We start from the raw sequence: 27,128 nt of genomic DNA, 5'->3' as shown, positions 1-27,128 counted from the left end.
CTGGAGTAATTAACCAAACCTGTACATACAATATATGGGGACTGATGACATGTAAAATTAATTGAAAACGACCAATACTACCGAAGTGTCGAAATCAATATAAATTATTATTTTCGATGTGTAATAGAAGATTGGGAGATGTCCGGGTAACACTGGACAAATGAGCTTCTATAAATTTGTGGTGATCCAAAATTGAAGTATACACTATCAAATATTTCAGCAATACAGTATTTTGCTATATATTTATGTACTATTTTGCTACGCAAAGCAAGAGAGAATTCATGATGTGATATTTGATAAATATACCGTACTTTATATATTTTATAATTATCTGGCTGTAATTTCTTGAATAGTCCTCTGAATTCAGGGACTAGACCAGTGCTTTAAAGAGACTTGAGTCAATAGTCGGAACGCTTAAAACAAAAGAATAAATCCGAAATAGTACAATAATAATAATAATAATAATAATAATAATAATAATAATAATAATAATAATAATAATAATAATAATAATATTCTAATATAACTAAATTAAAAAGTTTATGTGTCTGTCTGTCTGTCTTTGTGCGGCCTGGGGACCATACGAGTGGACCGAAAGTTACCAAAATTTGGTCACGGGTACCTTGGTGCAGGCTGCAGATCAAGCCGATGCGTTTTTTTTTTAAAAATTCGAACCAGGAGGTCTCAGGGGGGCGTTTACCAGGCCATGTAAAAGTAGTAGAAAATGACCGATATTAGTGTCAAATCCATAGTTTTCGCGGTCGCTGAGATCAATGGTAACACTACCATTAGCGATGACTTCAGCCACCATTTGTATGCGGGCCGGGGGTCACCAGAGGGGGGAGGAATTTCGAGACATGTAAAAATAATCGACAATGACCGATATTAATGTCAAATACATAGCTTTAGGGGTCACTCAACTCAATGGTGAAACTCAAGATAGCGTTTCCTTTCACATTTAATCCCCATCAGCTAAGGAACTTGGGCCAGGAGATCACCGAGACATGTAAAAATAATCCACAATGACCGATATTAGTGTGAAATTCACAGTTTTCGCGGTCTCTGAGATAAATGGTGATACTTTCATTAGCGATGACTTTCAAATTCAGCCACCATTGTATGCGGGCCGGGAGTCACCGGGGTGGAGAATTGCGAGACATGTAAAAATAATCGAAAATGACCGATATTAGTGTCAAATCAATAGTTTTCGCTTCACTGAGATGAATTGTGATACTCCCAAGGCGTTGACTTCCAAATACAGCCTCCGTCGACTGGGAACCAGAGGCGTAGTTTTTTTCAAAATTGGAACCAGAGGATCACAGAGGCGTTTACTTTCTATGTAAAAGTAGTAGAAAATGACAGATGTTAGTGTCACATTCATAGTTTTTGCGGTATCGGCTGAAGGCCAGAGGCGATTTTTTCACAATTCGAACCAAGGTGGTCTCAGGGGGCGTTTACCGGGACATGTAAAAGTAGTAGAAAATGACCAATATCTGTGTCGAATTCATATTTATCGAGGTCGCTCAGATGTATATTGATACTCCCGATAGGGTTTACGTTCAAATTCAGCCCCCATCGGCCTTCCCAATGAAAACACGTACTTGTTGGATATATATTCACACAAAATGTATCTAATTTTAGAAATGTTTCTTAATTCTTCTTTTATTGTTCAGTTTGTTTACATTGATATTTTATCTGACCCGTGCGAAGAACGGGCATAACAGCTAGTAATAATAATATTAATGCCTACAGACCAGTCTTGGGGTCAGTGGCTGAATGTTGGCTTGAGATTCTCGGATAGACCTCAACGGTTGACTATCCCGAGAGGACTTTAGCCTGGTTTTCTCAGTCACAACAGTTGAATACCGGAACGGTATTTTAAATATTCAGAACCGTTCAGCTATTTTGCCCAAGTTTATCAATTGTGGAAACAGTATAGAAAAATCTCTTTCAAAATACCGCTTCTCTAATAAAAAGTGCACATGTTTTCTGTATGTTGCATCTTCTCTCATTTCGGTAACAAACAGGCCCGTATCCACAGGGGGCTAGGGGAGCCGGGCCCCCTAAACTTTGACTGGCCCCCTAAAAGTTTCACGGTAGGCTTGCAAATTAACTATAATATGGTGATGAAGTGTACTATGATTGGGTCGCCCCCCCCTAACTTCTACCGGGCCCCCTCTAAATTTTTGGGCTGGCTACGGACCTGGTAACAAAGCGAATAAAATGCATATTATTTTGCATTTGTCCACTGCAGCCACGTTAAGAAAACTAATGAATGACAATAGTTGATGCGATAGACATACGAAAGTAATTAAAGAATCTTCCTTCGTCTTCCCTTAATTGTGGAAACAGTATAGAAAAATCAGGGTGAACCCATATGTGTCTCTGACGTTTTTTTTTTCTGCCTGTGTCTTAACAAGGCGAGTAGAAAACACATTTTGCGTCTGTCCATTACAACCACCACAACACGACAAGAGTCACAGAGTTTTGTTTCTTCAGTTGCACAGCAACCCTGTTCGCATATTTTTCATCCACGGCAAAACGCCGGATAATATGAAAGGGGCCGAAACCGGATCCGGCAAATCGCCGGATAATGTGAAAGAGGCCTTAAAGTGCTTACGATACTTACATATGAGCAAAAATTTCAAAGAATAAAAAAGGAAGAGATGAGTGGTTCTCTTTATATTACCTATATAAATAATAATAAGAAATTTGAAACTGGGCCTTTATCATATTTCGAGCCTCACTAACCCTACGAAATAGAATTTCCCAATGTTTCACAGGTTTCGAGAAGTAATTTTAAAGGCTACTTACATTACCAGCGAGATCCCAGTTTTCTTCTTCAATTGCTCGTTTTGCAGTTTGCTCTTCTCGCCGATATTCATCTCGTGCTTGGCTATCAATAAGTCCAATTTCGTAAAGGAAATCTCCGAATCCCATCATTGAATAAGGATCTGCTACTCCATTACCAATAGCAAGACCTATGAGATGAATAACAATCAGTATTAAACTTTGAAATCCAATCAGTAATTCATTTGTTTCTATATCGTAGTTGTATCTGTCTGTAATCAACAAATTCTTCTTCAACATTAGTTATATCTCTCTGCAATCAATATATTTACTTCTATATTACTTGTATCTTTCTGTAATAAATTAGTCTATTTCTATATTGGTTGCATATTTCTGTAATCAATAATTTACAACTTGACACAATACATTGTGAGTCTGTCTGTTGTGTCAGGGATTCCCCAAAGGAACGTAGGGATCCGATATAACCTGGCAAGTACACGTATCTTGCGGAGGTTTGAAGCATACATTTTTCAATGAAGCAGGTATGACTTCGAGCAGGCACTCTCTACGTTGTCTTGTTTTTGAATTACAATTCTCTGAAGTTCATTTTTCCCACGCTTTCGGCACCTTATATCGCCGAAACTATCCCTCACTAACCAAAGTTCCAGAGGACTTTTTTGTAGGTTTCAGTGTCAGGAGTCAGCTCCCGAAGTTTGTTCAAATAGAAATATATATTCAATATTTCAATCTCTTAGACTTTTACATTATATCCAAAACCAGAAACACGTCTCCCAGAAAACAATAATAGATTAAAGCAGGGCGCAAAATTTCCGGTCGCCAGGTCACCATTGGCGATTAGAAATTTAGAGCTGGCGACCAGTCTTCAGTAGGAATTGTTTCTGACTCAACTCACAGGGCTGCGCAGTTTCTGTTTCGCACTCTAATAATTGCCACTGAGTGAGAGAAAACATGGAATGTGAAGTCTTCAAAACTTTTGGTTTCTTCTTTGACACTAAAAACGAACTGAATCAGACACTAAAAACGATTTAAAGTGAAAACTTCATTACGAGATTCGCAAATTTGCTTCCAATTGTCACATTTTGTGCAGTTTTACCTGTGCGTATTGCTAAGAGAGGCTTCAGCAGTCTCAATAGAGTTAACACTGCCTATGGGAATTCACTGAAGACTGATTTGCTGACAATTTCCATCAATGACCCTTTACTTAAGGACTTTGATCCGAAAACTGCAATCAACAGTTGGAAAGTCAATGCACAGAGAAAGCGATATACAAACGTGAAGTCTTAAAGTAAGATATTTTTTAACATGTATATGAATTGTTCCATTCAAAATTGATTACCCTGAATCTAATTGTCTGGTTTGAAATTTTATGCCCTTATGTAATCTCTTTCTTTGTCAAACCAAAAGCCCTGGGGGGGGAGGGAGGACTTGTTATAATTTATACGTGAGATAGTGGCGACCATTATTTTTGGATTGGCGACTGCGTCCGACTTTGAAATTTTGCGCCCTGGATTAAAGTATGAATCTGAATACAAACAATTACATTACATACCTTTAAAATTGATTTTCAAATCTGCAGTAGGATTTTCAGTATGAATCTTGTATGAAATCGCAGGAACATATTTTCCTGTAAAAAATTAATTAAATTAAAAAACAAAATAATTAATTTTATTGTTAAATATTATATCTCAAAGTATAGTGTAGAAAATAATAATAGTAGTAATAAAGGAACTGGGTTTTGTAACTACTGTATTTTAAAATAATTGTTGAATATAGTATGAACATATATAAAAGATTATATATAATTAGGATAAGTTACAGAAAATGCGTAATGATAGCTCATAACCGTTTATTTACAGAAATCATGAGGGCTACTAAAACCATCTCCCAGAGACAGGCGGGCACCCAGAATTTTTTGTTGGAAGAGGTCCAAGCATTGAAGGAGCCACTACATCTATGTAATATTGAACGGGTATTTCTGTGCACCTTACTCCACTTATATTTTCAGAAAAAAATATTATTGAACTAGATTGTTTCTATAAGAGAAAGAATATAGATGAAGCGTAAAATCAAAATTTCATGCTACATCAATCATTTCCTTGTTAAACAAGTATAATTTTGTTGAGATAGTGTACAAATGAATGTTGAGTTAGGAAGATTCTTTTTAGGTGGGGTAAAACCAAATTGTATCTTTTCTTATTTATTTCCTCCTAACCTTGACAAACACACTTCTAACAGTTATGTTCATATTACCTATAAATATGAAGATAAAAATAGGATATCCTTTCCGTGTTTTCTAAATATTGAAATAATATTTGGGACCACACATCACACTCCTGTATGCGTACATGCCATTGCTTTTACACACCACACTATCGCTACTGATATTAAGTACATTGCAAGCAAATATCCTTACCCGCATAGGATTCTCCAATAATGTAAAAGTCATTTTGTTGAAATTCAGAGAATAAAGTGAAGAATTGAACAAGACCGGCGTATAAATCTCTGGCCACATCTGATTGGTCTTGAGCCAAACCAGCGTCATCATCAGTGAAACTGTAACCTATAAAAGAAAGTGTGTTCATTATAATGATACATATGATCTAATAGTAAGATAATTATTTATATAATGTGCACTACATGATTTACTATAATTATCAATTCAAACGTCCAAATGATTTGACGAAAATAATAAGTAGTATGTAAATTTCGTTTCTTCTTCATCTTTCTGATATCAGATTCAGTTATTTTTATTCAAAACTCATTTCTCTGTATTACTACTCTACATTTTTATTGCTTTTACTTTTTTCTACTTACACGTATTTCTTCTTTACATTCCTCTCAGTATTACATCATATATTTAAGTATAATCCTTATTAGTGTTGCTCACAAGACGAGACGAGAATTTTAGTGTCGAGGTGCAAAACGAGACAGACCACGTCCAATAGAAACATACGAGAATAAGTCAATAAGAGTAACTGCAATATTTTTCTATTTCTTTTCAGGTTGCTTCTACGATATGTGTGCTCACCAGACGCTAGGTCACCGTTGGCTTCGCCTCTGGCAAGTTGCATCGTTATCACATCAGTCCGCTTTGAGCTATTGGGAAGTAATAGTGGCTGCGCCACTTTCTGTGTGCACCAAAGAACAGCCTTCTGTCATCCGTTTTTTGTGATCTGAAGGTGTATCCGCAGTAGAACTTCATTAAAGACTTTCAACACTATAAGGGAACAATGTGTTGCTACAGCGAAGTGTTTATCAGTGGACTGAATAGTTCAAAAGTGGTCGAAGGATTAGCAAGGAGCAGGGCGTCCAGCTACAGCAACAACTGGTGACGTTATTGAATGAGTCTGTGCCTTGGTTCTGAATAACAGACGAGTGACTGTTGATGAAGTGGCAGCCCATATACAGATTGGTCACGGTTCTGCATATGACATCATGCATAACAGGTCCAAATTTAATAAAGTCTGTGCAAAATAGATTCCGAAAAAATCTCGATGAAGAACACAAGCGAAAACGTGTGAGAACCTGTTAGCATTTACTCAGTGGTGCTATTCTAAATTTTTAACAACCGGTTTCTTATTATTAATATATATATATATATATATATATATATATATATATATATATATATATATACGAGGCCTGTCTAAAAAGTATCCGATCTTAATTTTTTCCACGCAAAGTAGTGATTCTCAGGCGGCGTCACTGTGCACGGTGGAAAGAGGAACCTTAATGCGCATGCTTGAATTTTTTCACCGCGTTCGCGTGTGCCAGTCGTGAGCTGGTGGTCGCGAAGTGAGGTGCTGTTGGTAGTGTTCGTCGGATTTAGTGTTTCTCGCAAGATGACTGAACGAATTGAGCAAAGATATTGCATCAAATTCTGTCAAAGGCTGGGTGATTCTCAAAGCCAAACAATTCGTAAGATTCAGCAGGTGTTTGGAGAAGATGCGATGGGTGTAACACAAATTAAACAATGGTTCAACCGATTCAAAGATGGCCGCACATCAGTCGAGAGTGAGCAGCGTAGCGGCAGGCCCCAAACTGCTCGGAATGCAGCTGTTGTTGAGCGGGTGCGAAATTTGGTGATGGCAGATCGCCGTTTGACAGTGCGGGTGATTGCAGAAGATGTTGGAGTGAGTAAAGATTCTGCACATGCAATTTTGCGTGACGATTTGAACATGAAACGAGTGGCTGCTAAATTTGTACCCAAGTTGTTGTCTCAGGAACAAAAAGACACCCGTTTTGACGTTGCACAGGACCTTCTGGACACCATCAACACTGATCCTGGGTATCTGAATTCCGTGATAACTGGAGATGAGGCATGGGTGTACGGGTACGACCCAGAAACAAAACAACAATCGTCTCAATGGAAGCATCCCGATTCTCCAAGGCAGAAGAAAGCGCGGCAGGTGCGAAGCAAAATCAAAGTGTTGCTGACTGTTTTCTTCCATGCCCGTGAAATTGTGCATCACGAGTACGCACCGGAAGGACAAACAGTGACAAAGGAGTACTATCAAGATGTTCTCAGGCGACTCCGTGACGCAGTCCGGCGCAAAAAACCAGACATGTGGACAGCGAAGAACTGGCACGTCCATCATGACAACGCCCCAGCACATTCATCCCAATTGATCCACACGTTCTTAGCCAAACATGGAATTACAACCGTTCGCCAACCTCCCTACTCTCCAGACCTGGCTCCTTGTGACTTCTGGTTGTTTCCAAAATTGAAGACGCCTCTGAAGGGATCCCGTTTTGAGAGTAGAGAAGACATAATGCGGAACACGACGACGAAGCTGAACAACATTCCATAAGAAGACTTCCAGCGGTGTTTCCAGCAGTGGAAGGATCGGTGGGCTAAGTGTGTGGAAGCACAAGGGGCCTACTTTGAAGGGGATTAGGGTCCCAAAGCTGTCAGGTATTCGCAACTATTTTCCTGGCCAAAGGTCGGATACTTTTAAGGCAGCCCTCGTATATATATATATATATATATATATATATATATATATATATATATATATATATATATATATATATATGTGTGTGTGTGTGTGTGTGTGTGTGTGTGTATGTGTGTGTGTGTGTGTGTGTCCAAAAAGATAGCATAATCCTAATCCACAGGGACCAAACATACCTGACTGTAGTGCTCTCAAACGGGTCGGGTTGACCCGACCCGACCCGTAACCCGACCCGACCCGAGTCGGGTCGGGTCAGTTCGGGTCGGGTTACGGGTCGGGTCGGGTCAGGTCAACTCGGGTCGGGTTATCGGGTCGGGTCAGTCGGGTCAGCTCGGGTCGGGTTGTCGGGTCAGGCTAATCGGGTCGGGTTGTCGGGTCGGGTCAGTCGGGTCAGCTCGGGTCGGGTTGTCGGGTCGGGTTATTCGGGTCGGGTTGTCGGGTCGGGTCAATCGGGTCAACTCGGGTCGGGTTGTCGGGTCGGGTTATTCGGGTCGGGTTATCGGGTCGGGTCAATCGGGTCAACTCGGGTCGGGTTGTCGGGTCGGGTTATTCGGGTCGGGTCAATCGGGTCAGCTCGGGTCGGGTTATCGGGTCGGGTCACTCGGGTCGGGTTATCGGGTCGGGTTGTCGGGTCGGGTCAGTCGGGTTATCGGGTCGGGTTGTCGGGTCGGGTCAGTCGGGTCAGTTCACTTTGGTCAACTGAGTTTAGGTTGAGTTTAAACTCGGCTGGAGTCGAAAGCTGCTGTTTTTCACTAGCTGCCTAATTAAAAATAGCAATTTTCAATTGATTTTATAGAAACCATAAATCTATTTTGAACACTTGCAGCTAGTGTTTTTATGATAAATGCTTATTTTTCTACTTGTGTGTACTTTAATTTTTAAATGTGGAAGATTGATTTTACCAATCGACTGTAATATTAATATCTACGCCAATATGGAGTCTGGATTTAGAACAAAATTAGAAGTTGTGCCTAGCGAACAATAGTAGATTTGGTCGACTTGTTTTCTTCTCATTGGATCAACTTCGATTGGAAACAAAAGAAAGGTAAAACAAGTTACGTAACTTGTTTGTATTTGTCCACGTTTTAAGTTTTCAGTTTCATATTTTGTTTTATTTAAAACTTCTTTTTTCTGAAACATTATTCTCGGCTTCCAATATTCAGAGGATGTGCTTATAACAGCTTAGTTTGCAACTACCAGGGCTTAATTTTTTGAAGGAGATAAAAAGAGTTGTGTTTTCCCTTCCTGCAAATGATAATAAAATTATGGAATGAAATTGATTCCCAATAAAATGTATTGTCAGAGTGCTGATCTTTAGTTAGTAATTGGTTTATACTAGTGCTCCTTTACTTATTTTGTTTCAAAGTACTGACGTGACGTCTACCATATTGACTAGGAACTGCTGAAAAATTCGTAGCCCAACCCAGAAGGAGTGCACGTGGATTGGTGAAGTTTTACTTCTTCTTCTCTTCCCCCGAGAGTCAATATACTACCTTGTACAGTGCTCCAGCTTTTGCAGAAAAGTTAAAAAAATCTAGATTTCCTCGCACCACTGTTCGTAGCACTACCCCTATCAGATCTAAAATGGCGTCTTTCAAGTCTTATTTAAGTTTGGGAAATAACTACACGTAATAGTTAGACGGAGCTAAATCTGCGGAATAAGAATGATGATCTAGACATTGAATTTCTGGATTATGCAATGTCAGTTATGTTCGCAGGGGCTTGATGGACAGGTGTATTCTCCTGAAGAAACAGAATTCCTTTCTTTTCATTTTCCGCAGCGTTGAACTTTGAATTTTTCTTTCAGTTTTGTAAGTAATGTAGAGATTCTGGATTAAATATCTGACCATTGAGGAGGTAGTCTACCAGTCCATACTTATACCAGAAGAATGTTCCAAACAGTTTCTCAACCTACTTCTGTGTCTTGAACTTCTTGGGGCGATGGAGAAATGAGTGCTACTGCTCCATTGACTGTTGTTCCGATTCAGGATCATAGTGGTACAACCATATTTCATCTATGGTTACTATTCGTCAGCGAAATTGATCAGCATTACGGTCAAATTGGAAGAATACTTCTCTTAATGCCGTTACCCTTTTATTATCCTGACATATATTTTGGGAACCCATTATGCCGAGAACTTGCGCATACCCAAGCCATTCTGAATTATGCTACCGACGAGTTCCAAAGAAATGCCCAGAATCCCTGACACAAGTTTTTCTGAGAAGGTAAAAACTGAGAAAGCGGGGTGCAGACCTCAGACTATAATAAATATAAATAGCTTAAATTATTTTTGTCACACAAAAACTGGGGTGGCCTAGGCCCTCCGGCCCCGGGCTATATCCACCACTGGCTGAAATGCTGCAATTTTCAAGAATAATGTCACAAATTGCATCCATGATTCCAGGAAGAGTCATTGCTTTTAATCATCCTGGATGTAAAGCATAATTTGTTGAGAAATTGCTACGTTTATACTAAGCCACTTACTTCTTCACCACTATATATAACGGAGGAGAGTCCCGTGGTGTTTCACTGATTTCCTAATTAATTTACTTCGGTGACTTTCCTTGGTGGAACAAAAATGTTATAACAGTAAGAATCTGGATGTTAGTGAAATTATCTGTTTGGGCACACATAATCACTTCAGAGGCCTGAGAAACAATAAGAATTTCCTTATTAATATGAAAATTTATATTTGTACATACAGAGATATGTTTTTCTAAACTACGGTTTCATTTTTCTACCTAGTACCTACACTCCTTCTGGATTGGACTACGACATTTTCAGCAGCTCCTCGTAAATTCTCTCTCTGGCTCTCTCTCTCTCTCTCTCTCTCTCTCTCTCTACATATATATATATATATATATATATATATATATATATATATATATATATATATATATATATACAGTGACGTACTTAGGGGGGTGGCTTCCGGGCTTAAGCCCCCCCCGAAATCTTACTTAGTATAGTAAAGTAAAGTAAATATCTTGCAGAATTTTCACATTTCCAGGCAAAGCCCCCCTCCCGAAAGCTAGCAAAGCCCCTCCCGAAACAAAATCGTAAATACGCCACTGTATATATATATATATATATATATATATATATATATATATAGAGAGAGAGAGAGAGAGAGAGAGAGAGAGAGTGATACGTAGCATATAGACGAATGTATTACTTGTAGCATACGCGAAAGTAATTCAATTTATGTTTAGGCTTCAAAAGTTTCATTGAAAAATATTTCATGTGCAGACGTTATTTATTTGTTAGTTACAAATTTTATTTGAAATAAGTTTAATTTATAATCATATAGATCTAACATGAAAACAGCAACGAAATACACAATGTAATGTAAAATAAGTCAAACGTAATAAATAAGTTATTTTTGGTATGGCAAATAGCCGCCCCCGAAAATGTATCTGCCCCTCCTTCACCCCCTAACAACTTAAAGCTGGCGTTGTCACTCGAACAATATGGTATGGAGTTCTTGCATACTATTCATTGTTGGCGGAAAATTTTCTTCGTTTACTTTCTTTTCTCCACATCAAAGGATTACACCGAAAAGTTTACAGAAATGAAAATAAGCTTTTCATTGTTGCATTGTTATGTTCTCAATGATTTTGCATTGTAAATATTTGCTTTAAAAAATATTAACACAGTATGTTAAACTTTCAGTTAAAGAGAATTTTCCAAGAACTGTGCTATATATTTTAAATTATGCTTTATGCTTTATTTTCTAAAATAATGCTTTTAAAACTAGTTTCCCAATGTGAGTGCACTTTGGCGTTCACCCAGTGTCGTGACCATAGTGCTCTCAAACGGGTCGGGTTGACCCGACCCGACCCGTGACCCGACCCGACCCGACTCGGATCGGGTCAGTTCGGGTCGGGTCAACTCGGGTCGGGTTGTCGGGTCGGGTCAGTCGGGTCAGTTCGGGTCGGGTTGTCGGGTCGGGTCAGTCGGGTCAGCTCGGGTCGGGTTGTCGGGTCGGGTTATTCGGGTCGGGTTGTCGGGTCGGGTCAATCGGGTCAGCTCGGGTCGGGTTGTCGGGTCGGGTTATTCGGGTCGGGTTGTCGGGTCGGGTCAATCGGGTCAGCTCGGGTCGGGTTGTCGGGTCGGGTTATTCGGGTCGGGTTATCGGGTCGGGTCAACCGGGTCAGCTCGGGTCGGGTTATCGGGTCAGGTCAATCAGATCGGATCACGGTTCGGGTCAGTCGGGTCGGGTCGGGTCATCGGGTCGGGTCAGTCAATTCGGGTCACGGGTCGGGTCGGGTCGGTCTTCAACCCGACCCGACCCGACCCGTTGAGAGCACTACCTGACTGATCCTAAGCATCCAAAACGTGGACAACTCCGTGAAAAAAGTGTGCAAGGGAAGAAGAAAACACCCAACACACAGTCCCAACACCTTTATTTGACAAAACTCACTATAGTTGAAAATGAACTAATGTGTGTGGCGAGAATACAAATGAGTTTGTAGTGGATCAAAAGTATCAGTAAGGCGTGTGGTCACCCTCTGCGGCTACACAGGCTGCACAACTTCGTTTCATGCTTCAGATCACTTCGTTGATTAGGTCCATCGGTATCCTTGGCCACTCCGCCCGAAGAGCAGTACATAGGTCCGGAATCGTTCGTGGTGGTGGTTTTCGGGCTGCAATCCAAATTCCCAATGCATCCCAGACATGTTCTTTGGAGTCGTGTCTGGGGATCGTGCAGGCCACGGCATGCGTCCAATATCTTCCTCGTCCAAAAAATCATCCATTACACCTGCCCGATGACAACGTGCGTTGTCATCCATGAATATGAACGATGGTCCAACTGCACCGTGAAACAGCCTCACATACGGTTCCTGCATCTCATCACGGTACCAATCAAAGTCCCGCCCTGATAGACGTGTAGGTTAGTACGGCCATTCAGCATGATGCCCGTCCAAACCATCACACTACCACCACCAAATTGGTCCCTTTCAATGATGTTCTGCGGGTTGTGGCGCGTCCTCTGTTCTCTCCACATCAGTGTCCGTCAAGAATCGCAACTCATCCGAGAACAGAACGTGACCCCACTGTTCCTTGTCCAGTGCCTGTGTTGTAACTCAAGCGGTCTCTGCGCTGCACACGAGAGAGAGCGACACACACGAGGGGGCTTCTTGCGTAAAGACCAACCTCATGCAGTCACCGGTACAGCGTTTGTCTTGAAACACGTACTCCTGTAGCAGCTGCGAGCTCTGATAACAGTTGCTGTGCTGACATCGACCGTTTTCGACGTGCTCTTACCGACATATACCGGTCCTGTTGAGGGGTTGTGACTCCTAGGCAACCCGGAATTGGTGCACGTGCGATGTTGCCGGTGGTTTGAAACCTGTGCCACAGCCGTGAGATCACACTTTGTGGTACATTCATTGTTCTGGACACCTCCGTTTGTGTTTGCCCAGCTTCCAGCCGTCCGATTATCCTGCCCCGCAAGACAGAGTCTAATGTGAGTCCTCGGGGCATGTTGAAGCCTTCACGACGCACTAACACTATTGCGAACACTTCTGCTTTGCACACGACTCAGCAATCGACTGTGGTGCGGTGCGCTGTTATCAGCTCTTCTTCGGGCATTTCTCTTCTCTCCCTTTAGCAGCCCTTGTATGACCTTCAGCACGCTTTCTTCTGTGTGGCAAGGTCATTTCTGATCGCACTGTTCTATGACGGCTGTATGCTGCTGTTACCATTGTGTGTTCCCACGTTTTCCCAGTTTTCGTAATTATGCTATCTTTTTGGACACCAGTATATATATATATATATATATATATATATATATATATATATATATATATATATATATATATATATATATATATATATATATATACATGTGTGTGTGTGTGTGTGTGTGACCCTATATCTGAGAGATAGGTATAATTCTCTTGTAACTTTTTATGACTTACATAGCATACTAATACAAGGTGTTGTGACGAAATTAGGTATCACTTCAAATATGTTGGAAACAAATGTTTGAAAAGCTGGTTGAATATGTCGAACAATAATATGAATAAAAACATGCACTCTCTTGTAATAAATAATAAATATTGATTGCAGATACTTAATTGACTCACCCTTGTGTATACTTTTCGAGACGAAACTGCGCTCTCATTATATTTCTTCAAGACTAGAAATCCTCAAATCTCGTATCATAGACAACTAGTCGTTATTATTTTTACATTCAATATTTGGCATATGATGGATTACAATTGAATAAATAATTGAAAAAGAACAAAATAAATATTACTGATCTTCTAGTTACCTGTTCCAACAGGACTGTCTATGTAAACAACAGAATATTTCGTGGTCCAAGCATATTCTCTGGGGAATACATTCAGATCTTCATCAACAGAGATAGGCCCATTTTCATTGAACAGGGCATAAGTGGAAGCTACTCCTGGACCACCCTGTAGCCACAGAATTAGTGGAGTCGTTTCAGGGTTTTCCTATAAAATAAAGGTTTTTCAAATTTGCTCGTTATTTTTCAAAAATCTTAAAACAGAGTCTTATAAAACTACGTTGTTGATAATATTGTTGATTACACCTTAAGTGTGCCTAATTTCGAATCATCCCCGAATTTATAGTTCCTACCTCATAAAATGCAAAAAAGTACAAAATTGTAAAAGGTTGCGGAAATAGTTTTCTTCACTGATAATTGAGAAATCTCTCAGTTTACGGTCACACGATTATGCCTTTTAGGTATCGGATGATTACGGTAAGTGCATGATGATGGAAGAATTGGTCGAATGAGAATGTAGGAGAAGATAGGAGTATCTCCAGAAAGTCTACGTCACGATGTTGTCCAATACAAAGTTAATTGACCGGGAATCGAACCAGGGACCCACGCACCATAGATAAGTACTCTATCACTGACCCATCGTGCTCCACAGTTCCAAAATTGATAGAGTATGTCTTTTTGTTTTAAACTTCTATTTTAGATAGATTTATTTGTGGTTTAATATTTATTTGTGGCAGTGATACTATATAACACATACATCCTTTGTTTAACTTGACATTTGAACTACATATGACTTAAATGTAAAGAAGTATTGAATCTTTCTCAAGAAAGGAAGGAAGAACTGTTGGTCATTTATAAAGGACATTATTTCCCCTTAGGACAATGGTATGAGTGCTATTGTGTTCTGTTAAGAGCATTTTGTATAATACTACAAAAACTTAATCCTATTTAGTTTATTGGTAAAACTGCAAAAGGAAATCTGATTATTAGAATGGAGAAAACCAAGACTTCATTTCTAGCCAGTCCAATTGTAAGGTTTTTTTCTTATTCCTCCTCCTTAAAAACGTTCTCCATTTTAAACTGCTTTTGCGTGAAAGCGTTGTCCGAGGCAGATAACAGAAGAATTCTTTATCAAAACGATCCACATAGTAGTGAATTGTTCTCACTAAAATAAATGCCACAGAAGACGTTTGACTAGTTAAAGCTTGAGCAAACGTTCCAGTGTGTCAGTCTATGTGTCACGGAAATTAGCCTAAACACTACAAGTACAATCTCATTGTGTCTGTTTCTTTTTCTTTAAGTAATAATCTATTATGTTAGTGAAAGATAAAGCAAACAAATCTGCAGAGAAAAGATGGTAATCCTTTTTATAGTATTCAATATCAAGCAACAATCTCAATAAATCAGTTTGCAATTCTAGTGCAACTAGATCTTTTATCTTTATTTCTTAAATTTTCTTCTACATCTGTTATAAAGTAAAAGAAAACTTGTTTCCACATTCAATGATAAGGAACTCGTTTGTGACAAAGACAAGAATAGTTTTCATATTAAAACTGTGATAACTAACTACAATGGAAAAGATGTTTCTACTATTCGAGAATTGAGTTATTGTATTTGCCAACAATCAAGCAATTCATGCTGGGATTTGTTTGACCATTTGCTGTCTATGTGATTTTAAATTCATGCAACTTAAACATGATTTAAGAATGTAGTATTCTAATAGGTCAACGTAGTGAATTTAACCATCATCATGAAGTCTGTTTCCAACAAGAAATATTTATTTTAAATAATATAGTTATGACAGAGTTTGCCATCCCTCGAAACTTGCCACCCCGTGAAAATGCACATGCTGCACATACAGGCATAGTAGAGCCGATCTGCATGTACCATAAATTCCTTGAAATCATTGTAAATCGTTGTAGAAGCTACTTTCAGTATTATTAACAATCTATTATATGGAGTTGTTTTTATTACATACAGGCCCGCAACTAGAGGTTATGTTACCCGGTACTTCCCCTCAATGTATACATATTACCCTTTTATCAACCCTTCCAACTAGTGGAGACCGGGACTAGTTGTCACACGGGTTAGTTGTCACAACAGCAATTATTCAGTTCATAGATGACCCATAAATCTGTTCCTCTCTTCAGTGACGTGTAATTATCCAGAGTGCATTGTGAGTTAGTTGTAGCAGGAAGACGTCATAAGTATTTTTGTGGCTTAGATTGTGCGTCGTGTTTTGCTTTTCACCTAGGAAACCTGGAAGTTTCAATAAAGTATTATAAATGTTTATAATGCTATAATTTTAATAATTTATATTTCTTGGATCTCGTTCTATGTTCCATGGAGATCGTACAAAAATTAAACATGGCGAGTGGGGTTGGTTGTCACATACTGAATAGGGTTGGTTGTCACGTTATGAATGGGTTTGGTTGTTTCGGTTGACTCTTTTCAGAGCACAATGGTTTGGAATTTCAAAATATCAACCAACAAAGGGGAACTCCCGCCCGATATTACCAGTAGCTAGAAGTGTTAAATTGGAAGGACATTAATTCCCATTCAGGCTGCTAGAGACTTTAATGTGAATTATAGGTCTTGAGCTCAATACGTATAGAAATTTCCTGACAGCGATCTTAGTAATAAGAATGTATCGACACCAACAATACATAAAAACCAACAATGCCCGTTGGATACGTAAAAACCGCTAATATTTTCCAAATGCCGCAGAACAACAATTATCTGCGTACTTGCTACGTGCCGCCGATATTTACTTTAGATTGAATACAAGAGAAGTTCGTAAATTGGCATTTTAAGTTGCCGAAGCAAGTAACCTTAAAATGCCGTCAAATTGGCGTGAAAATAAAATGGCTGACGCAGATTGGTTGACTGCTTTTTTGAAGAGGCATCCTAAACTAGCTGTTCGTGTACCAGAGACAACTAGTTTATCAAGGACTTCAGCGTATGTGTGTGAACCTGGCAGAACCCATTTTCGGAAATTGAAAATAAAACATGTAGATCGTTTGTTCATCGTTTGTTCACGATTGTTCACATAAAATTTTCGTTTGTTCACGATTTATAAACAATTTATACGAAAAACAAAATGGGCGGTGCCAACTTCACGCAGCAGAACCCATTTTCAGAAATCGAAAATAAACCATGCAGATCGTTTGTTCATCGTTTGTTCACGATTGTTCACATAAAATTTTCGTTTGTTCACGATTTATAAACAATTTATACGAAAAACAAAATGGGCGGTGCCAACTTCACGCAGCAGAACCCATTTTCAAAAATCGAAAATAAACCATGCAGATCGTTTGTTCATCGTTTGTTCACGATTGTTCACAAAAAATTTTCGTTTGTTCACGATTTATAAACAATTTATACGAAAAACAAAATGGGCGGTGCCAACTTCACGTACCTGAAAATTATTGGAAATCGAAAATTAACCATGCAGATCGTTTGTTCATCGTTTGTTCACGATTGCTCACAAAAAATTTTCGTTTGTTCATGATTTATAAACAATTTATACGAAAAACAAAATGGGCGGTGCCAACTTCACGCAGCAGAGCCCATTTTCAGAAATCAAAAATAAACCATGTAGATCGTTTGTTCATCGTTTGTTCACGATTGTTCACATAAAATTTTCGTTTGTTCACGATTTATAAACAATTTATACGAAAAACAAAATGGGCGGTGCCAACTTCACGCAGCAGAACCCATTTTCAGAAATCGAAAATAAACCATGCAGATCGTTTGTTTATCGTTTGTTCACGATTGTTCACATAAAATTTTCGTTTGTTCACGATTTATATACAATTTATACGAAAAACAAAATGGGCGGTGCCAACTTCACTTACCTGAAAATTATTGGAAATCGAAAATTAACCATGCAGATCGTTTGTTCATCGTTTGTTCACGATTGTTCACAAAAAAGTTTCGTTTGTTCACGATTTATAAACAATTTATACGAAAAGCAAAATGGGCGGTGCCAACTTCACGCAGCAGAACCCATTTTCAGAAATCGAAAATAAACCATGCAGATCGTTTGTTCATCGTTTGTTCACGATTGTTCACATAACATTTTCGTTTGTTCACGATTTATAAACAATTTATACGAAAAACAAAATGGGCGGTGCCAACTTCACGCAGCAGAACCCATTTTCAGAAATCAAAAATAAACCATGCAGATCGTTTGTTCATCGTTTGTTCACGATTGTTCACATAAAATTTTCGTTTGTTCACGATTTATAAACAATTTATACGAAAAACAAAATGGGCGGTGCCAACTTCACGTACCTGAAAATTATTGGAAATCGAAAATTAACCATGCAGATCGTTTGTTCATCGTTTGTTCACGATTCTTCACATAAAATTTTCGTTTGTTCACGATTTATATACAATTTATACGAAAAACAAAATGGGCGGTGCCAACTTCACTTACCTGAAAATTATTGGAAATCGAAAATTAACCATGCAGATCGTTTGTTCATCGTTTGTTCACGATTGTTCACATAACATTTTCGTTTGTTCACGATTTATAAACAATTTATACGAAAAACAAAATGGGCGGTGCCAACTTCACGCAGCAGAACCCATTTTCAGAAATCAAAAATAAACCATGCAGATCGTTTGTTCATCGTTTGTTCACGATTGTTCACATAAAATTTTCGTTTGTTCACGATTTATAAACAATTTATACGAAAAACAAAATGGGCGGTGCCAACTTCACGCAGCAGAACCCATTTTCAAAAATCGAAAATAAACCATGCAGATCGTTTGTTCATCGTTTGTTCACGATTGTTCACATAACATTTTCGTTTGTTCACGATTTATAAACAATTTATACGAAAAACAAAATGGGCGGTGCCAACTTCACGTACCTGAAAATTATTGGAAATCGAAAATTACCCATGCAGATCGTTTGTTCATCGTTTGTTCACGATTGTTCACATAAAATTTTCGTTTGTTCACGATTTATATACAATTTATACGAAAAACAAAATGGGCGGTGCCAACTTCACGTACCTGAAAATTATTGGAAATCGAAAATTAACCATGCAGATCGTTTGTTCATCGTTTGTTCACGATTGTTCACATAAAATTTTCGCTTGTTCACGATTTATATACAATTTATACGAAAAACAAAATGGGCGGTGCCAACTTCACGCAGCAGAACCCATTTTCAGAAATCAAAAATAAACCATGCAGATCGTTTGTTCATCGTTTGTTCACGATTGTTCACATAAAATTTTCGTTTGTTCACGATTTATAAACAATTTATACGAAAAACAAAATGGGCGGTGCCAACTTCACGCAGCAGAACCCATTTTCAAAAATCGAAAATAAACCATGCAGATCGTTTGTTCATCGTTTGTTCACGATTGTTCACATAACATTTTCGTTTGTTCACGATTTATAAACAATTTATACGAAAAACAAAATGGGCGGTGCCAACTTCACGTACCTGAAAATTATTGGAAATCGAAAATTACCCATGCAGATCGTTTGTTCATCGTTTGTTCACGATTGTTCACATAAAATTTTCGTTTGTTCACGATTTATATACAATTTATACGAAAAACAAAATGGGCGGTGCCAACTTCACGTACCTGAAAATTATTGGAAATCGAAAATTAACCATGCAGATCGTTTGTTCATCGTTTGTTCACGATTGTTCACATAAAATTTTCGCTTGTTCACGATTTATATACAATTTATACGAAAAACAAAATGGGCGGTGCCAACTTCACGTACCTGAAAATTATTGGAAATCGAAAATTAACCATGCAGATCGTTTGTTCATCGTTTGTTCACGATTGTTCACATAAAATTTTCGTTTGTTCACGATTTATAAACAATTTATACGAAAAACAAAATGGGCGGTGCCAACTTCACGCAGCAGAGCCCATTTTCAAAAATCGAAAATAAACCATGCAGATCGTTTGTTCATCGTTTGTTCACGATTGTTCATATAAAATTTTCGTTTGTTCACGATTTATAAACAATTTATACGAAAAACAAAATGGGCGGTGCCAACTTCACGTATCTGAAAATTATTGGAAATCGAAAATAAACCATGTAGATCGCTTGTTTATCGTTTGTTCACGATTGTTAACTTAAAGTTCTTTTGTTTGTAGAGAAATTTTCTATGAGCGAAATTCACTCAGCAAACTTTACGTACGGGGTATAGGCATAGTTGTTTGTCCTCGAAGCAGGCCCGGAACTAGACGGAGGGCTAGGAGGAGCCTTGCCCAGACCTAAACTTTGGCGGCAACACGTAAGAATGATATTAGCTTAAATCACTTATACAATGCCTTATCTTTAATTTGGCACCAGAACGAAGTTTGTATCTCAGTTCCGTGATGAGATATTACCGCATAAGCATAAGTAGTCGTAGTTGCGTGGCCGCCATATTGATGACGTAATTTCAGGCGGTTGCCCACGTGGGACTTTTTAGGACTTTTGTGTGGAGTATCAGGGGAGTCCATAGAATGTGTTGAAATGAAAATTTGAATTCTCATTTTTTTCCGTCTCCAACCCTAATTTTCCTACACTATAACGGATTTTGTACCTCAAGAATTTCTGTAGCCCACTGCACACAGAACCTATCTACATAAGGCTAATTTTCTTTGAAATTTTACTCCATTTCTCTAAGATTTCCTGACCAAAATATTTATTATTCATGACTGAAAATCACAATAATTATTTTATTAATAGCTATATCTCAGTTCATGTTCGGTAAGGACCAGTAAAAAATTTAACTTACGTCAAGTTGGCGACCACACTTGTAGCCACCACACTAATATTAACAAATCTTTTTGTGCTCAATTTGTGCTAATTTATGCTGCAGTTATCAGAATTTGTGCTACAATAGTTACGGAACTAAGTGAAAAAGAAAGTTGGTCGCCAATTTGATGTCAAGATAGCGACCACATTGTGAAAAATAATTCATACCATAGAGATATTAACAAATTATTTTGTGCTCAATTTGTGCTGATTCATCCAGCAGTTATTAACTTTTTTTTTGCTGCAATAATTACAAAAGGAAGAAAAACAAAACAGGTTGGTCGCCAAACTGACGACCAGTTAGCTACCACATCGCGGAAAAACAATCCCAAACGCACTATACCAACAACTTATTTCGTGCTCAATTTGTGCTAAAATATCTGCAGATTTTAGAATGTGTTCCGCAATAGTTACACAATAGAATAGAAAAGAAAGTTGGTGGTCAAATTGACGTCAAGTTAGCGACCACATTGTGAAAACCAACCCCTACAATACAGATATTAACAAAAAAATTTGTGCTCAATTTATGCTGATTTATGCTGCAGTTATTAGAAGTTTTTGCTGCAATAATTACAGAATGAAGAAAAAACGAAACCGGTTGGACACCAAGATGACGTCCAGCTAGGAAGGGAAATATTAAAATTTCAGCACCACCCATTCTACACTTGAAAGAGGAAATTAATGCGTGCCACAGAAGTGTCTCTCGATGCTTGTATTTGTGGAGCACAAAGCAGAATTTGTGCTCGCACAGTTAATTAGATACAAGGCATTAATAAAAAGTAGAGGGAAATATTAAAATTTCAGCGACCACCCTTTCTACACTTGAAAGAGGAAATTAATGCTTCCGATGGAAGTGTCTCCCGATGCTTGTATTTGTGCAGCACAAAGCAAAATTTGTGCTCGCACAGTTAATTAGATACAACTCATTAATAAAAAGTAGAGGGAAGTATAACATTTCTGCGACCACCTTTCTACACTTGAAAGAGGAAATTAATGCTTCCGATGGAAGTGTCTCTCGATGCTTGTATTTGTGAAGCACAAAGCAGAATTTGTGCTCACACAGTTAATTAGATACAAGGCATTAATTAAAAGTAGAGGGAAATATTATAATTAAGCGACCGCCTTTTCTACATTTGAAAGAGGAAATTAATGCTTGAGATGGAAGTGTCTATCGATGCTTGTATTTGTGCAGCACAAAGCAGAATTTGTGCTCGCACAGTTAATTAGATACAAGGTATTAATAAATAGTAGAGGGAAATATTAAAATTTCAGCGACCACCCTTTCTACACTTGAAAGAGGAAATTAATGCTTGCGATGTAAGTGTCTTCCGATGCTTGTATTTGTGCAGCACTAAGCTGAATTTGTGCTCGCACAGTTAATTAGATACAAGGCATTAATAAAAAGCAGAGGGAAATATTAAAATTTAAGCGACCACCCTTTCTACACTTGAAGAGGAAATTAATGCTTGCGATGCATCGAGAGACACTTCCATCACAGTGGCGACCAACCTGTTTTGTCTTTTCTTCATTTTGTAATTATTGCAGCAAAAAATGTTCATAACTGAAGTCTCATATAGCTTCGATGCTGAAACTAAAATATATTAGTATCCCCTAAAAATTATTTTAATTTGATTTGAGTTCAGCATCCCTTTCAGCATCGAAGCTATATGAGACTTGGATCTACAGCTTAATGTGGGATCCCAACCACATAAGCTCCCGCCGGCAATCGAACCCGGGTCTCCCACGCCAACGTCGCATATACTAACCGAATAGCCACGAGGAGCTCCAGAAAAAGGCGAATGTGTATTGTATTGAATTGTCAATAATACTCAAATATAATCTTGTTCGCTTTCTTTTACTGCGGAGCTCCCTCGTGGCTAAGCGGTAAGCGTACGTGCCTTTTGCATGGGAGACCCGTGTTCGATTTCCGGCGGTAGCTCATGTAGTTCGGATCCCACGTAAAGCCACAGGTCCAAATCTCACGTAGCCTCGCTGCTGAAAAGAATGCTGAACTCAAATCAAATTAAAATAATTTTTAGGGGATACTAATATATTTTCATTATTGCTATTATTATTTCGAATAAAACTTCCAGTAGACCCGCGTAGCGTAGCCACTAATGCTCTCGTCTTCGATGCGTGCGGTCCCGGGTTCGATTCCTGGTGAGGCACTCGGTAGAAAAAGCTTTTCCAGGCCAGCAATCCACAATGCGGGTTTCCTGGGTTTTCCCATTCACACCAGGCAAACGCCGGGGTAGTCCTATCTTACAGATTCCTTTCTTCCTTCCCTTTCTCCGGATAGTGTGCTCGTCGAGGGACGTCATTCTTCTTACGTAATGAGCTAAATGGCCAAAGCCCAGAAATCTAAATCCTACATCCCTAAATATAACTTCCCTTTTCCACTTCGAAATTCAATGAGAAGTTAGTTATCTTACAGTGCAATTAGAATTCTAACCGAATTCTTGCTCAAAGAACGTAAGAATCTGCACTGGGTAGTATTTTCCTTCTCTTTTTGTGTTACATTGTTTTTTGTATGTATTGTCATCGGTGATTTCAAATTTGAAATCCGTTTTCCTGTAATGCTACAGTTTTCATGCAATTTCAAACTTGTAATCTTTCCGGAGAAACTTTGGCATGTTGCGTAAATGTTTTTACCTCTGTGTCAGTAGTTTATCAATTTGTACTGTAATCTGAAGTAATCCTGTCATTGCTCTCAACAGCCAAAACCAACAACTACTAGTAGTAGTACTATAATAATAATAATAATAATAATAATAATAATAATAATAATAATAATAATAATAATAATAATATCAACAATGGTTAAAGTAATTTATTGACGTTAACTAGGAAGAATAATCTTTTAAGACGTGCCTGAAGTTGGCCCCCTCACTTCTCCCAAATTACACCAAACATCGCACATCGTTAGTGCATCGTTAGTGCACTAAGAACTAACGTTAGTGCTATCGATTTTACGAGTTATTGAAGATTTTGGCGCGAGGCCTAACTTCATATTAAATTAATTCTCCCGCCCCTCGTTATGAAGACAGATTTTCACCAAACTTATCACACCGTTAGTGCATCATTAGTGCACTAAAACGCACTAAGAATTAACGTTAATGTTACCATATTTTGGGATTTATTTGAGATTTTTGGTGGAGGTCAACTTCAGAAATATTACATTGCATACAAATTGATGTAGAAACATGGAGTTAATGGCAACTGTTAGACCATCGTTAGTACACTTAAACGCACTAAACACTGTTAGTGTTACCACATTTTGGATTTTTTGCAAGATTTTTGGTGGGGCACACCTTCAGAATTATCAATTCCATACAAACTGTTAGTGTTTTCTAGAAGCACTAACAGTAAGAATGCACTAACGAATTGCACTAAATTTTTCGTTATCGCTTGAAGTGGGACAAGTTCAAGCTGACCACCAAAAATATTTTACTTGTAGCACCTACACTAATGAAGCACTAACGTTAGGGGTTGGTGCACAAAGAAGCAGTAACGATTGCACCAGAAGAGATCATTATTGCCTTGAATTTTGCGAAAATTTGATGCAGTGAAAAATTCTCCATAAATTTCTTATGTGAGTTTCGTGTCATGTAATTCGTCATAACTACACTAATAGTGAAGCATTAACGAACTTTAGTGTTTTCTAGGACCACTATTTCCTTTAGTACTTAAAGTTGGAGCCAGGTTCACACTGGCCCCCAAAGGTTTTCTAACTGTAGCACTTACACCCATCAAGTACTAGCGATAGGTGTTGGCGCAGTAAGAAGCACTAAGGATGCACTAACGAATGGCACTAATTTTTTCGTTAGTGCTTGAAGTAGCTGGGGCAGCGTAAACTTGGCCTCCCAAAAGGTTTCTATTTGTAGCACGTACACTAATAAAGAACTAACTTTAGTCGTTGATGCACTAAGAAGCACTAACGATTGACATTAAATTATCGTGCATAATGTGGGGGCCAATTTCGTGGACGTCGTTAATACTTCATTAGTGTAAGTGCTACCAGTGAAAATCTTTTGTGGGAACAAGTTCACGCTGGCCCAGCCTCTTAAAGCACTAACGAAAAAAATAGTGCCATTCGTTAATGCATCGTTAGTGCTCCTAGATATCACTAGCAGTTTTGATAGTGCTTCACTATTAATGCAGTTATGGCCAATTACATATTATGAAACTCACAAAAGAAATTTATGGGATATTTTTCATTGCGTCAAATTTCTGCCAAATTCAAAAGCACTAATGACCTCTTCTAGTGCAATCGTTAGTGCATCGTTAGTACTTCTTTGTGCACAAACTCCTAACGTTAGTGCTTTATTAGTGTAGGTGCTACAAGGAAAATATCTTTGGTAGTCAGCGTGAACCCGATTCCCACTTCAAGCATTCACGAAAAAATTAATGCTATTCATTAGTATAAAAAATTAGTGCTATTATACATCGTTAGTACTTGTAGAAAACACTAACAGTTTGTATGAAATTTGATATTTCTGAAGTTGTACCCCCACCAAAAATCTTGAATAAATCCCAAAATGTGATAACACTAACGTTAGTGCTTAGTGCGTGTACTAACGATGAACTAACGGTTGCTGTTAACCCCAAGTTCCTAGGTATATTTGTATGGAATGTGATATTTCATATCCCTCCTCCAAATCTTGAATGAATCCCAAAATATGGTAACAAAAACGTTAGTGCTTAGTGCGTTTAAGTGCACAAATGATACACTGTCGGTTGCCGTTAACTCCATGTTTCTACGTTAATTTGTATGGAATGTGATATTTCATATCCTTCACTCCAAATCTTAAATACATCCCAAAATATGGTAACAATAACGTTAGTGCTTAGTGCGTTTTAGTATAATAATGATGCACTAACGATGTGATAGGTTTGGTGCAGATCTGTCTGCATATTGATGGGTATTCAATCTTAAAAAAAAAACTCTGCAATAACTCGTAAAGTGCGATAGCACTAATGATAGTCCTTGCACTAACGTCCATTAACGATGTGCGACATTTGGCGTAGTTTGAGAGAAGTGGGGAGGCCAACTTCAGACCCCCGTGAAGATAGCGACCAAAAGTTTAATAAATCGATATTTTTTTTTTTTTAGAGTTCTGAGTAGCACTCAAAGAGTTCTAGAGTTCTTGCTAGGTCAGACCAATAGTTCTGGGTAAAAAAAGGTTTTTTAGCGATTTTAAAGTTTCGGTGCTAACTTCACGAAAAACCAAAAATCTTAAAATATCTATATTTTTTTTAGAGTTCTGAATAGCAAAGAGTTCTTGCTAGGTTAGACCAATAGTTCCGGGCAAATAAAGATTTTAGAGCGATTTTAAAGTTTCGGTGCTAACTTCACGCAACACCAAAAATCTTAAAATGTCTATATTTTTTTTAGAGTTCTGAGTAGCACTCAAAGAGTTCTAGAGTTCTTGCTAGGTTAGACCAATAGTTCTGGGTAAATGAAGATTTTATAGCGATTTTAAATTTTCGGTGCTAACTTCACGCAACACCAAAAATCTTAAAATATCTATATATTTTTAAAGTTCTGAGTATCACTCAAAGAGTTCTAGAGTTCTTGCTAGGTTAGACCAATAGTTCTGGTAAATAAAGATTTTATAGCGATTTTAAAGTTTCGGTGCTAACTTCACGCAACACCAAAAATCTTAAAATATCTATATATTTTTAAAGTTCTGAGTAGCACTCAAAGAGTTCTAGAGTTCTTGCTAGGTTAGACCAATAGTTCTGCGTAAATAAAGATTTTAAAGTTTCGGTGCTAACTTCACGCAACACCAAAAATCTTAAAATCTCCATATTTTTTTAGAGTTCTAAGTAGCTCTCAAAGAGTTCTAGAGTTCCTGCTAGGTTAGACCAATAGTTCTGGGTAAATAAAGATTTTATAGCGATTTTAAAGTTTCGCTGCTAACTTCACGCAAAACCGAAAATCTTAAAATGTCTATATAAGAGATTATAAAAAGTTAACGGACCGATTTCATTTTGTTAGAATAAAAAATAATGAAATTTTCATTGGGCTTAATTCAACCATTCTTCAGTGTAGTATGTAAAAATATTTTTAGATAACACTACTTGCATTTAATATGCGATAATTTTGTATAAAAATAATAATTGTACCTTTTACTAGAATGAGATAATTTCTAAGGCGGAACTATGTGGACCACTTGATGGTCACCTTAAGCTACTACTACCGCTACGTATACAATTTCAGCTGAAAACAATTTATTTTATTATATTGTCAATGTAAATTTCATTTTTTATATATAAAAGGAGTATATAGTATTTTTTATGGTATTTGCTGCAGAGT

General features: G+C 38.0%; 1 protein-coding gene across 1 annotated transcript in view; it reads right to left on the bottom strand.

The window, feature by feature from the left end:
* Positions 1-27,128, bottom strand: part of LOC145689225 (venom serine carboxypeptidase-like) — a 38,704-nt gene that overhangs the window by 3,146 nt on the left and 8,430 nt on the right. The window contains exons 2-5 of the mRNA XM_081763362.1: positions 14,048-14,231; positions 5,225-5,371; positions 4,361-4,435; positions 2,815-2,981 (exon numbers count right to left, since the gene is read on the bottom strand). Of these exons, the coding sequence (XP_081619488.1) occupies positions 2,815-2,981; positions 4,361-4,435; positions 5,225-5,371; positions 14,048-14,231 (573 nt within the window). The remainder of the gene's footprint in view (positions 1-2,814; positions 2,982-4,360; positions 4,436-5,224; positions 5,372-14,047; positions 14,232-27,128) is intronic.

The sequence above is a fragment of the Thermobia domestica genome, chromosome 7 (genome assembly GCF_964235325.1).
Source record: "Thermobia domestica chromosome 7, izTheDome1.hap1.1, whole genome shotgun sequence".
Classification (NCBI taxonomy): Eukaryota; Metazoa; Arthropoda; class Insecta; order Zygentoma; family Lepismatidae; genus Thermobia; species Thermobia domestica.
This window is presented reverse-complemented; position numbering and strand designations above follow the sequence as displayed.